This window comes from Martes martes, assembly GCF_963455335.1.
Source record: "Martes martes genome assembly, chromosome: 10".
Classification (NCBI taxonomy): Eukaryota; Metazoa; Chordata; class Mammalia; order Carnivora; family Mustelidae; genus Martes; species Martes martes.
The window spans coordinates 6,309,341-6,324,277 of NC_137898.1; the positions used below are offsets into that span (position 1 = coordinate 6,309,341).

The 14,937-nt window shown below is 43.5% G+C and overlaps 1 protein-coding gene across 1 annotated transcript in view; it reads right to left on the reverse strand.

Annotated features, from left to right (window-relative positions):
* Nucleotides 1-13,579, reverse strand: part of PACS1 (phosphofurin acidic cluster sorting protein 1) — a 152,449-nt gene extending 138,870 nt beyond the window's left edge. Inside the window, exon 1 of the mRNA XM_080816871.1 lies at nt 13,055-13,579. Coding sequence (XP_080672997.1) covers nt 13,055-13,404 — 350 coding nt within the window. The 5' untranslated portion in view covers nt 13,405-13,579. The remainder of the gene's footprint in view (nt 1-13,054) is intronic.
* Nucleotides 13,580-14,937: the final 1,358 nt, after the last annotated feature.

Sequence of the window (14,937 nt, forward strand, 5' to 3'; positions counted from 1 at the left end):
TCTTTATAAGCTATTCTACACACAGTGGCCAGTGAGTATTTTAATATGAAAGTCATTATCATGACTCTTCTCTCACTCAGAACCCCCAATGGCTTCCCGTCTCATTCAATGTCAAGGCTAAGTCTTACAATGACCATGAGATCTGGGTCCCCTTTGCTTCTGTGACTTCACTCACTCCTCATTCATTGGCTCCAGCCTACTGGCCTCCTAGAAGTTCCTGGAACCTACCAGTACTTGCTGTTCCCTCTGCTGGCTTGGCTAAACGTGTGCCCCACAAGGACTGCTCCCCTTCTCCAAGGTCTTGTTGACCACCTTATTTAAAACTGTAACTCTCTCTGCTCCACTTATCCCCTCTTCCTACTTTCTTTTTCCCCATCTGACATACTCTATCATTGGCTCATTCATTTGCTTATGCTCTGCTGCCCACCTGCCCCTAGAAGGTAGCCTCCACAAGAGCTGGGATTTTGTCTCTGTTATTGGCTGTTCTCTCCTCAGTGTCTAAAATGTGACCAGCTTGTGATGTATACTCAACAGTTACTTGCTGACTAAGTGACTCCTAGGTAGAGAAGAGTTAAACGAGACTTATCCAAATCCACATGATGAAGTAAAGCCAACTAAGAAACCAAATTCTAAGGTCAAAACATTTTTGGCGTATGGTTTTAAAGAGATTATAGCCATTTGCTGACTTTTTTCCTGCAGATATATTATAAGAATAGGAGGAAATACCTGAACAAGCATCAAACAAAACAAAGCAAAACAAAACAAAACCTAAATAGAGCCATCATTCCAAACAGTCATTTTTCTAAAAAATGTTCTCTTAAATGGACCCAAATAAGATGAAACTTCACCAACTGAGACATGGCATTCATTCATCAGTAAGGCTGCCTGAGAACGTGGCCCTTCCCAAACATAAGTAAACTTACCACTTGGCCTAAGCCCAAAGCATGCCAAACTAATTTTATGCCAAATCTTAGTTTAAGAAACCATATCCCGTTTCTAGCCCAAATTCATTTCCCAATGAAAGGATATTTTCCTTTTTCTCCATGGAGAGAAAAGCTGACTGAAAAGATTAAGGAGTAATATTTATATTATAGCTATCCTTTTTTATGTTTTTTTTAAGGAAAGATAAAGGGGATTATCTACAAGTAATAAAAACAAAGTGATAATGACATTACATACACTTAATGAACAATTCTCCCCATTAAAGGCAAGGGTATAAACAATTTATTGCACATTTTGGTGGCAGAGAGGAAATACAATTAAATCCATTAATAGCTACAAGAGTTTTTATGTTCCCAGAGGACCTTGGTTTCCAGAGTTGCTTATTCATTTTTATCCACAGCAAAAATGGTGCATGGCAGAGATGGCAAATGTTGTAGACTACTTTCCATGTATTTTAGTTTTGAGGAGACAGTTTTATTAAACAATAGACTTAAGATAGATTACACTGCCACATTCCATTGGATATGAGCTAAAAGTGCCAAACAAAAGCCTACTTGTGAAGACAATGTAAATGATGACTAATGTAAATCAGGTCTATCATGGGTCAACAAATATTATACCATCAAATTCACAGCTTCACTGACATTACCCAGAGATGTTATGGTAATGATTTCTATGAATATAGATGCTCAAACATTTTACATTCTGTTTCTCTCCATAACAAATCAGCAAGGAAAAAAAAAAAAAAGACGTACTCACTTAAAAAAAATTTTTTTTATTTTTTTTTTTAAGATTCTTATTTATTTATTTGACAGAGGAGAGAGATCACAAGCGGGCAGAGAGGCAGGCAGAGAGAGAGGGAAAAGCAGGCTCCCTACCGCGCAGAGCCCCCAATGTGGGGCTCAATCTGAGGACCCTGAGATCATGACCTGAGCCAAAGGCAGAGGCTTAACCACTGAGCCACTCAGGTGCCCCTATACTCACTTTTTAAAAACAGGGAAAATAGTGACTTGTCTAGGGGTAATCAAAACAAATCTAACCAAACAGTAAATATAAGGCTTTATTTACTAATCCACAATTCTCCAAACCAAATGCAAAATTTGACTTGTATCTCTAACTGCATCTTCAATAGGGTTTTTGACTCCCTAAGACTTTGGAAGATTAAACCCCTACCCAAACTCACCAACAATCCCAAGCAAACCAAGAAGTATGTAAAATGTTTCTTCCTAGTTCCAGAACACCACAGCTGTGAATTTTATGTATTCCGATGATACTATCCATTACTCTCAGCCTTCATTTCCAGAGTCCATTCATTCTTATCATATTTGATTACCTGTTTTTTTTAGCCCATGGTCTATTTAAAGCAATAAAGCAGAAAGAATGCACATTGATAGCAATAGGGAGAAATAAAGACAAAAAAAGCAAACACATGAATTTAAAGTATGTAACACATACCAGTCTACACTCTTCATTTTAAGCCCTGATGTTCACCATGAAGATACCATTCACCATGGTAATCCACACTTGAGAAGTTAATCTGTGTTTTACATATTCTTAAAGAAGAACCAGAAACATTTCAATGTATTTGTAGATTTCCAACTAAAATGGGGCAGGGGCGTCTGTGTGGCTCAGTCAGTTAAGCATCCAACGCTTGATTTCGGCTCAGGTCATGATCTGAGAGTTGTGAAATCGAGCCCCACAGTGGACTCCGTGCTCAGCTGAGAGTCTGCTTGGGATTCTCTCCCTCTCCCTCTGCCCCTATTCCCCCCTTTCTCTCCCTCTCTAAAAATAATAATAATAAAATAAAATGGGACAGTGAAGTCTTGGTGTTAATTAAAGGAGAAAATTCACACACACACACACACACACACACACACACACATTCAAATGTTTCATGATAGGCCTTAAATGTATTATCAGGTTTCTCCTATAAAAATAAAATAGGATTTTTCCATGGTTTGAGACATAGAAAGGAAAGCTTAAGGAGATAAGAGAAAAATATCAATTCCATTTAAACCCTCATTTTCTCAGGAGTCACTTAGCTTTTATTAGTAATAAATGGCTAGCTGTAAACCAGTTTAGTTGCTCCTCTGGCTGCCAAACCAGAGCTAAAGAAGTCAGCAGGTAGAATAGGGAAGCTGTCAAGTCAAATTGGCTCAAAACAAAGTTGTGGTTTGCAGGCGGAGCCTGAACCATCTCTTCCGTTCATATAAGCTGGCAGGATGTAGAAACAGGATCCCGATCCAGCCACTGCTTCAGAAAACCAAAATACTTTACTCTGACTTTAAGCTCGGAGTTTGGCAGGATCTGTGTCTAAAGTAAACCCAAGACCTTATGAAGGTCCCACTGAGGAAATTATATATCAACCAAGTTCCCCTGACTCCAGAAAGAAAGCAGTGTTTAGAGGGGTGTCAGGGAGAGACAGAGAAGCTGGACTGGCAGTAAAGATAGCAATATAACAGTAGTAACAACTATTATTTTGAAGTGTTTTCTGTGTACCACATAAGCATTTACTTGTATAATCTCATTTAATCCTCATAATTAATGAGAGGTAGGGACAATTAGGCCCATTTTGCAGATGAGAAAATTAAAGCATTAGAGAAGTTAAATAATTTGCCCAAATCACTAAATGGTAAACGACAGAATCGGGTAATAGAGTTGCAGCATTCTATAATTCCAGTGTGACAAAGTATAAACATTAAATATTATTTGTCAACTATGAGAACCAGCCAGGGCTTAAGGACCATCAAGTTTAAAGAGAGAAATCGTTCTGGCGTCAGATAATCATGAGTCATGAGACAAATCCCAACTCTACCTACCTCCAAACACACGGTTTTTAAGGCTACACAGCCTTAAAAAAATGCGGGACGCCTGGGTGGCTCAGTTGGTTAAGCAGCTGCCTTCGGCTCAGGTCATGATCCCAGCGTCCTGGGATCGAGTCCCACATCGGGCTCCTTGCTCGGCGGGGAGCCTGCTTCTCCCTCTGCCTCTGCCTACCACTCTGTCTGCCTGTGCTCACTTGCTCGCTCTCTCTAACAAATAAATAAATTAAAAAAAAATTAAAAAATGCATTCATCTCACTGGGCCTTGATTTCCCTTTCTAGGAAAGGGGTCTCAGTACTTGCCTCTGAAGGTTACTGTGACACACAGTAAATGCTCAATTAGTCTGGTTCACTTCATTCAGGTATCAGCTCAAATGTCACTCCACCAGAGACCTTCTCTGGCCCCCCCATCCAAAAGAGCCCTTCTGCCAATTTTCTCAATTCCCTCATTCTGCTTTATTTTTCATCATGGCATTCACTCATCACCCCTTTATTTATACTGTAAACATATAAAATAAATACCTATTTATTTATATTTATATTACCTAAATATAACTATTTGTTTATTATCTGTCTCCCTCCACCTGAACATATACTCTAGGAGAGAATGAATTTTGTCATCTTGTTTGCCACTGTTCCCCCAGCACCTACAGCAGTGCTTGGCACACAGAAATAGTCGATAAGTATTTGCTGAATGTAAGAACTATGTATAACAAATATCCATTCAATAAGCATTATAAATAAAAAAGGCACTATTCATTTAATAAATGTATTCATTGAGTACCTGTAAGGTAACTAGTAAATGAACAGGATTATTTCAGATGACAGTAACAAGTTGCGAAGATTTATAAACTCCTAGAATGTAATAGGCAGGAAAGGGTAGCTTTCCAAGGTGGTAGATTAACTGAGAACTGAATGATACTCACAAGCCAGCCACATGATGATGTGGGACAAAGCATCCCAGGTGCAAGTGCCAAAGCCCAAAGGCAGAGGTGACCATGTCTAGGCCCAGCTTACCCAGAACCAAGCAAGCACGGTGGAGAATGACAGAAGATAAGGTCAAAGACAAAGGAAGGGGTCACATCTTGAAGTCTTTCCTAAGGCATGAAAGGGGTTTTATTCTAAGTATGATGAAAAGTTATTTGATCATGTCACTTATCTTCACCCATTAGAATATAATCTTAGGAGATCAAGGAGACCACCTGGTCTACAAACATTTGCTAAATGAATGAATTGGGAAGATTATGAAGAAGGGAGTGACATAATCTGATTTTCTTTTCAAACATCCCCCTGACCTGCTACTAGTGGTTACACTCCAGGAGAAAACTAGGGTGGCAAAAGATGGGTAGAATTACAAACAGTAGAATGCAATGTGGTTTGAGAGGTACTGTAATACAAAGAAACGGAAGGATAAAGCTGCTCTGTAAACCTTGAAGCCGTTTGGTGTTTTTAAACAGGAGACAGGAAAAGGTCAGTGAGGAGGAACAAATAAATGACAACTGATATCCTAAACCTTTTGTGTTTTCTATACTATTAAAAAAAAATGGTACAAAGAATCTCCACCTCACCTATGAAAAGAGGAACAAAAAGAAAAGTTGAGAGAGACACATACGCAGATACAAAATGTTTTGGAGAACAACTATAAGGAAAAACCACCTTTTTATGTCTAAGCACAACAATCAGTATAAATTTCCTCAGGGACAATTCATAAGTCAATTACATCCACAATGTGACCTGGTGGAAATCTTGCTCACAGGAAGGTTTTGAGAGGCAAGTTGTCATCTGGGAGACTTACACAGTCCACAAAGAGAGGAACAGGTATTCCTCTAGTAGGAATCAAGTTTTAAAACATCATTCCCTTCATATCTACCTTTATCTGTATTGAGTCACTAAAAAACACATAAATTACAGCATAATTTCTAAGATACCCCTCACAGTTCTAATTTTTTTTTTTTTTTGCCAAAATACACTATGGATATTACCTAGTGTCATGTTCACAAAACTAGAAGTACTGTAAATGCTGAACGGATTTATCTGGGAGTTGGCAAGGACCATTGACCCCAAAGAGAAAAAAGGAAGGACAGTATTCAGGGTCAGAAAAATGTGTGAAGCTACAGCTAAACTCAGAGATTCTCACCTTGAGTGTATCTTAAAATACTTTACTATCTAAAAGAATCTATGTAAATATTAAACAAATAAATAAATAAATGTGCCATTTTCAATACTACTTTGTCACCCATCTACCACAAGGGAAACAGTGTCTAGAACATTCCCCATTCACCACATTTACTATCAATAAAAAGGAACAAGCAATTCTAGAACCAGGAAAGGAAGGTAATGAGTGGATTAAAATTTCTTTAGTCCCCCATGTCTTCATCCATTCAATATGTACTTTTTTTACAGCCTTATTGCAATATAAAATTTGTAAAGTTCACTCCTTCAAGGTACACAATTAAGTACACAATTAAGTAGAGTAGATACGAATTTTTAAATATATATTTTTTCTTTTTTTTTTAAGATTTTATTTATTTATTTGACAGAGATCACAAGTAGGCAGAGAGGCAGGCAGAGAGAGGGGGAAGCAGGCTCCCCACTGAGCAGAGAGCCCAATGCAGGGCTTGATCCCAGGACCCTGGGATCATGACCTGAGCCGAAGGCAGAGGCTTTAACCCACTGAGCCACCCAGGCGCCCCTTAAATATGTATTTTTAAAACAACATTCACTGGTCTGTTCTGTAATGTATGTTTATTATATAAAGTTAGAAATCATCACAAAAAAATAAGGACCAAAATTAATACCTTATATAATCTAACCATCTAAAGCCATTTTATTTTTTTTAACATTTTTATTTATTTATTTAAGAGTGAGAGTGAGAGCAAGAGAGAGAGAGAGAGAGAGAACAAGTCAGAGGGAGGGGTAAAGGGAAAGGGAGAAGCAGACTCACCACTGAGCAGGAAGCCCGACATGGGGCTTGATCCCAGGACCCCAGGATCATGACCTGAGCCAAAGCGACTGAGCCACCCAGGAGCCCCTAAAAGCCATTTTAGAATTAATGTCTCCAGACAGTTTTCTCAATAGGTATTGACTAAGACCTAAAACTGTGGGAAACAAATGGTAGGCAGGCTCCAGGAAGCAAATTCCCTACATAAGAAATGAGCAGATTAGGGGGCGCCTGGGTGGCTCGGTGGGTTAAAGCCTCTGCCTTCGGCTCAGGTCATGATCCCAGTGTCCTGGGATCGAGCCCCGCATCGGGCTCTCTGCTCGGCGGGGAGCCTGCTTCCTCCCTTCTCTCTGTCTGCCTACTTGTGATCTGTCTGTCAAATAAATAAATAAAATCTTTAAAAAAAAAAAAAAAGAAAGAAATGAGCAGATTAAAAGGTAAAAACATTTATTTTTTATTTTTTTAAAGATTTTATTCATTTATTTGACAGATACAGATCACAAGTAGGCAGAGAAGCAGGCAGAGAGAAAGGGGGAAGCAGGCTCCCCACCGAGCAGAGAGCCCAATGCGGGGCTCGATTCCAGGACCCTGGGATCATGACCCGAGCCGAAGGCAGAGGCTCTAAGCCACTGAGTCACCAAGGCGCCCCTAAAAGGTAAAAACATTTAAAGGGGAACAACGAACAGAAGAAAACTAAGAGGTCCTTGAAATAGTGAAAAAAAAGGACATTTAAAAATAATCTGGGGGCGCCTGGTGGCTCAGTGGGTTAAAGCCTCTGCCTTCGGCTCAGGTCATGGTCCCAGGGTGCTTGGATGGAGCCCCGCATCGGGCTCTCTGCTCAGCAGGGAGCACGCTTCCCCCCCTCTCTCTGCCTGCCTCTCTGCCTACTTGTGATCTCCGTCAAATAAATAAAAAAAATGTTTAAAAAATAATAATCTGGAAGTGGACAAAAGTATTCAACTTAATTAAATAAATAAGGAGAAACCACAGATATTAATACGAGAAATATCATGGTTAGGCAATTTTCTTTTTAGTGTTATCTAGGGATGCCTCGGTGGCTCAGTTGGTTAAGCATCTGCCTTCGGCTCAGGTCATGATCCCGGGGTCCTAGAATCAAGTCCTGCATCGGGCTACCCACAGACCCTGCTTCTCCTCTGCCTGCCATTCTCCTTGCTTGTGTGTTCTCTCTCTCTGACCAACAAATAAATAAGTAAATAATAGTGTTATCTAATAGAACTTTCTGTGGTCCTGAATGTTCTAGATCTGCCTTGTCTAATACGGAAGCCACTAATCACATGAGACTAGTATGACACGAAATGTGGCTAATACAACTAAGAAAGAGAATTTTTTATTTTATTCAATTTTAATGAATCTTAAATAGCCACACGCAACTAGTGGTTACTGTATTAGATAGCACAGCTTTAAAGATAAAACAGCTTATGATGTCAAGATTTAACTGGATGTCAAATGGAATGCTTTCACAAACTGTTTTCTGGAAGATATATAAGCTAAGTAACAATTTATCTTCATTTCCTGGCCTTCTCTACTGCTCTTCTACTCTACTTCTCTACCCAAGGTAGAGGTCAGATATAGGTCTGTCTAAGCAGCTCCCTGAGCTGTGACTGTAGCTCTTCTCTGGTTTATAAGGTTAAAGAGAATGCATCAGGCTTTCTAACCAGACAACAGCCCTGTGAATGGCAGGAAGAGGAAAATACTCTAGAGTTGGTGTCTAGGCATAAACATCTTGATTCTCTAAAACCATCTGAAGCTATGCTGCTTACTCTTCCAACTAGGCCCGGAGAAGGGAGAATTCTGTCTGCACTTGCCAATCTAAAACCAAACCACCTCACTCAATCCAGCCCAAGGGGCCGCTGAAAGACATTCTAAGACCAACTTCAAACTCTTTTCTCAAGAGCCCTAATACCACTCAACCCACACTGGAAAAAGACCAATTCTTATGAGCATTGCCACAGCTACCTTGGATGGCTAAAGTACTCCCAGAATGTGATGCCACAGATGCAAGCCAAGCCAATTTCAAATTTCAGAGGACGCACTAAACCCTCAAGCCCAGGCCAAAACAAAAGAAGCTTCCTGGGTTGAAGCAGGGAGAAGACACAGCCCATATTCTTACTTGTACCTCCCTCATGCACACGGAGGCAAACACGCACAGTAACACTAGCAGCTCATTGGCTCAGCTAAGAAACTGGAAAACTAGTTTAAAAAGAAATCACATAACCACTAAGGTACCCAAAAGATCTGTAAATCAATACATGTAAAACAGACTCTGTGAAAGTCATTCTCTTTCTGACTTAAGGAATCTGAGCTTCCACAGGGACAATGGATAATATTACCCTGATAGAGAGGATATTCTATTACAACACTCACGATGTGAAACTCAAATCTTCTAAGATACGAATATGCTTTTAAGACTTTTAATGCTAGGGAAATAGCAGAAATTTCACCACGTCTCTCTTATTTGATCAATTTCATTTACTTCCTACCTATCATTTAAGAAGTACTTCCTCTTACAGAACTATAGGTTCTATTTCTTATTTATTTCACCCACATTTTAGAATGAATGGCAAGTAAAAGTATTCCCAATCAATGGATTAAAAAACCAAGGTGTGGAAGAGGTTGTCTTGGCACATAATAAGAATAGAAGAATAATTATCCTGGCTTGCCTAGTGCTTTTGTGGTTAGAGGGGCAACTCTCCCTAAGTGTCCTGATGAAAGTAACACTTCTCCTGCAGACTAGTCATGTAACCTAGCCATGGCCACCTCCTTCGGTTCTAATAGTTTTATCGAATAAGGCTTAACTTTGGTATCCAATTAAAAAAAAAAACCAAAAAAACAAATGTGGTCTAAGGAGAAATGTGACTGACAACTCCTGAACTCCTTCCCTAAGTGCTCACACAGGTAAGGACATGCAAATGTGCTTTGTACTCAAAGACAAATGTGATACAGTTTGTAAGTGATATAGCAGAGCACATTTTATCTCTCAATAATTGGTTTTATGCTACTGAGGAAATTTTGTACCCCTGTACAATTTAATAATTTTTCTGCCTCCCCTACTGAAGTAGCTCAAAAAAAGAAAAGAACTCTCTTTTCTCAAAAAGAGAAAAGAACATCAGGGAAAACGTCACCATACAAGGACCAAAGAGAAGGGATCAACAATGAAACTCTAAAGCTCTTCCCTTAACATCAAGCAACATGCCACCTGCTTATAATGTCACCACACCACTAGCCAATCCATAGGCCATAGTAGAGGAAGCACTACTTAGTATGGAGAGAAAACAATGCCAACTTCTAAAGCTGTGAATTTCATGAACAGTAATAGACCTATACCGGCTTGAAACAGAATCTTAAAAGCCAACTGTATTTCCCAGTGATTACCTCTGGAGAGCGAAAACAGAGACAAGGCTGGGGGCTTTTTCCTTTAAAATTTCCATCTTTCCGTACTGCTTGAATTTCTAATCATGGACATGTATTAATCTTTTAATTTAAAAAAATGCTGGTAAAAATGTCAATGAATCAAACAATTTAGTTATTTTAAAGCCAACTGTAAGTATATATATATATATAAAATATATATATATATATATATAAAGTCTTAAATCCACAATCATGTTTACATTTCTTAAGTGCACATATGTTACATGCTTGTGTCTCATTTAAGTTACATGAGACAAGAATGTTAATCCTAGGCTATATACAGAATGCCGCATACAGAGTGCACATCGCCAATATATTCTAAACAACATGAACAAGCAAATAAGGAGATCTCAAATTAACTAGATGACTCTAGTAATTGGAAGGGCCAATAGCAGGATATTTTCTCCCCACAGGGTGTTATTTTCCATCCTGCAGATAAAACAGCATGCTCCAAAGAGCACAAGTGTTTCACAAGGGGCTGGGAGGCACAAGGGTGATAGCTGAAAAACAAAGTTAGAGCAGGACAGCTGACAATCTCAAGGACTGGTTAGTAGACATGACATAACCGCATGATCCCAGGAGGTTGAAAACAACAAGCAACCTAAAGCCTCTCACACCAAGTTAGTGTAATAATTACCCATTTACTCAGAATGGTAAGCTGTTTCTTGGGCTAATAATTTATTACATGGACTTTTTAGTGACCAATAGGTGTGGAAAAAAAATCAACGTCAATCAGTGATTTTATTTATCTCCCTCTGTTGCACAGCAGCTTCTTCCCTGTTGGCTCAACGCCTTTTCAATCTAACAAGCTAGAAAAGGCAGTTGTCCAACTGTCACCAGTCAAACATAGCGATAGATGTGAAGGAAGAATGCGCAAGCATGTATTACTAACACTGAACCAATGTAGGAAGGGGTACAGTGTTTTTATGTTTGAAAGAGGTAGATTAAAATACTTGGACTATAGATGGACCTACCTAGAAAGAGAGAAGCCTGCTAAGGACCATTACATACTAAACTCCCACTTGAGCTTGGTGTTGTGCTAGGGCACTGGCCAAAGCAAACTAAGCTAATGTGGCTTCTGATTACCCTAAAGGAAAGACAAAGGAAAAAAAAAAAGTGTAAGTCAGTGAAGTGAATGCTGAAACACAAAGGATGAAGAGTAAGAGGGGTAGAGCACGAATGGAAGACAATTTAGCATTATCTTTAAAAAGTTTCAGATGTATACTCTGCAAACAGCAATTCCACCCCTACATATAAAGAAACCAAAAGAAACTTTTGCAAGGAACACCAGGAGTCCTGGACAAAGATATTTAAAGCATTACTGTTCCCGTTAACAAACAAAAACCAACACAAATATTCACCAAAAGGAGAATTACGACGTAGTCACACAATGAAATTCTACCCATTAGTGAAAATATTTAAAGTAGAGCCACTATATCCCACAGACGAGTCTCACAAGCTGAATGCTCAGTCAAAACCCACTAACACAACTGAGTTAATCCACAGAACACATAGTGTGACGGCATTTATATAAACTTCAAAAACACTCAAAACTAAAACATACTGTTTAGGGATGCACTCATGCATTAAAAATATTTTTAAAAGACAACGGAAATAATAAACACACAATTCAGGATAGTGTTTACCTAGGGGAAGCTGGGGGTATGGTCAGGATGGGGCACCCTGAGGCCTTCAACATAATTTATAATGCTCAATTTTTTAAGCTGAGTCAAGTACAGACATGTACTTTTCATCATTTTTGTAAAATACCCTATCTAGGAGGGGTGTGCGTGTGTGTGTGTGTGTGTGTGTGTGTGCATGTAATTTTGTAAGCAAGAAATGATTCAAAATAAAGGGAGGGGGAGATAAACAGAGCCAAGCCTGGAACTAGAGGATATTTCCTAACCCCCACTTACACCTCCATCTACCCAAGCCTGGGCTAACAGAATAAGGAGTGAGTCCAAAACTCCAAGGCAACAGAATGGGCTCAGTTTAGAGGTGACAAAAAGATCACCTCCAGGCACTTTTCTGGGCTTACTAGGTGAAACCAGCTCCACAGTGTCTGTTCACGGGGTAAACTGTAAAACACTGTGCACTGTCCCCAAAGAGTTGGAAAAAGAAACACTGCTTTCCCAATACAGAAAGAGAGAACATCACAAACTCAGGCATATTTTACCAATGAAAGGAAAGTCCCCAGATGGTTCCAACAGACAGAGGAATGGACTGAATTTAAGTAACAAGGCAGTAATTTTATGTAGTCCTCCAGGCCTAGGAGAATTTGTGACTAGCTACTGGGGAGGAAGGAGGGGATGAAAAATACACTTAAAGACACACTAAACACGACTTTTACAAGAGCACAGAGGCCAGGACAGAATGTGTGTAATCTGAAGCCCAAATGACCCTGTGCGTATTGAAGACTAGAAGCCTCAAGGGTTACTCTATGGGCTTTACCTGGCAGAAGGTGACAACGGAGTCTGGCACACGCTTAGTATATTGGGAAATAATAATATCAAAAGACATCTATACCGCATCTATGTAACATATGTACAGCCCACGGGCGCCAACGAGGCAGGGAAAAGAGTCTGTGACAATCGCAGGGAAACTGACCGTCAGGAAGGCCGGATTCGGTCAGATCGACGAAGAGAAGGCCCCGGGCTGCGAGTCCAGAAGGCCCCAATCGGGGAGGGGAAAAGGGTGGTCCCGGGCCAAGGCAGAAGGTGGGGCTGCCAGGAGAGGGCGGGGTCCCCGCAGGAGGCGTCCTGGGAGGCCAGGCAGGAGCCAGGCCCGGCAGCCAGGGGGTATCCAGGGAGGGGGCGCTCCCTTGGGCGCTGGGACGGGGAGGAATGAGAAGGCGGGGGGCCTGTCACAGACCCGGCCCTGCGGCCCCGAGGGCCCGGTCCCCCCGCCCGCCGCTCACCTGGGCACGCAGCTGGACGAGCTCCGGTCCACCTCCCAGGTGGCGTACAGGTTCATCTGCACCGGGGCGGGGGTGCGGCCTGGCCCCGGGCCGCCGGGAGGCGCGGAGCCCGAGGCCACCGCGACGGCCATGGAGGTGGAGGTGGACGAGGACGAGGAGGAGGCGGCCGCCGCCGAGGTGGACGAGGACGACGAGGTGGCCTGAGCCAGCTTGGGGGGCGTCGGCTGCTGAGGCGTCGGCTGCTGCGGCGGCTGCTGCTGTTGCGGGGACTGGGCGACCCCAGAGCCCCGCTGGCCGCTGCCGCCCCCGGCGCCTCCGGGACCACCGCCCGCCCCTCCGCGTTCAGCCATGGCCCGGCCGGAGGTGGGGGGCGCTGGGGTTACGGGGATCCGGGCGACCCCGAGAGGACGCCCAGGCTTCTCCCACGGCGGTGGTGAGGGATCCACTCGTCTCCTCAGCCCGCCCGCCCGAGCGCGCGAGCGAGCGAGCGAGAGGCTGCACGCACGCGCGGGGCCTCTCGGCGCGCGGTCCTCGCGCTCGCCCGCCGCTGCCTGTTGCGGCTCGCGCCGCCGAGACACTGGGTGGGCGTGTCCGGGGGGGCGGGGAGCTCTGGCTGGCGCCGGCCCCACCCAGCGCCAAGGGGCGGGGCCCGGGCTCGCGCTCGCGCCCCTGGCGAGCCTGTGGGCGCGCTCCCCTCGTTCCCCTCGCTCTCTAGCTGCCCCCGCTCCCCTCGCTCCCGAACCCTGCCCGACCTGCCCTCAAATCCGCGGCGCGGGCGGCAGTCAGCCGGCCCGGCCCTCCCCTCCCCCGTCGCCCTCTCGACAGCAACAGCCCGGCCAGCGGAAACTCCGCTTTTCCGGGGCGCGGTCCCGGCCAGAAGGGGGCTGTCGCGGGAGCGCGCCTTGGGCCCTTTGGATCCCCAGAGCCGAGGCAAAAGCGGCCGCCAGCCAAAGCCCGCGTCGCGCCAGCCCACCTGGCCCCCACCCCGCTGTGCTGCCCCGGGGTTTCTTCACGACCTACGAAAGGGGCCCTGGCGACCCCAGGGGACGGCCCGCACGCCTGTGGGCCGTTTAGCTTCCGTCCCTGCTTTCCTCCACCATAGACGTATAGGCTCACGGACCTAGAGTCCAAAAGGCCCTGGCAAGGGTGAGATATAAAGCTAAGCCCTGGCCCATCCGGAGCCACCCTTCCTCCTTTTCTGTCCTACGGCTCCCCTCCCCTAAAGCTGCATTCTGGAGTTCCAAAGCCCCCCCATCCCTGCCCTCAATTTCTTTCACCTGTAATGTTTTCTCTGCTACACTGTTTAATCTCTAACACCCTACTCTTCCCAAGACCTAGCTCAGTCAACGGTCATATCCAACATGGGCTCTCCCACACTACCCACCCCCCATCCATCACCTCCAAAAACCATCTTGAAGCCTCCTGACATCTGCACCTTGGTTGGTGCACTTAGGGCAACAGCAGTATGACTTCTCAGCACCCAGCAAATGCCCGTTGGGCCCCTGAAGTCCAACCTTGTCTCACCTGTTGGGCAGACTTCTTGGGACCACAGGACTTAGGTGGAGAAAGCAAGCCCACCTCCACCCACCCACACCTAGATACTGGGTGACTGAAACTACTCAGGAGTTCATGTGAACGCAAAACAATCTAGATTTTGAGCTGTGTTCTCTCCCAGGTATGGACTTGGGATTCTTTGGGCCACAGGTCTATTAGGAAGGCCTGACCTGGCCTACTTCCCAAGCCCACTGCACTTCCTCAGCCCAGCCAGGGTGTTAAGCTGGCTATTTTTAGTCCCCAAGGACAAAGTAGTAAGGTCAAACCAGACCTAGAGGTACTTCCCCGAGAGCCCTCTTACAAAAGCAAGCCGTGGTAACACACAATTT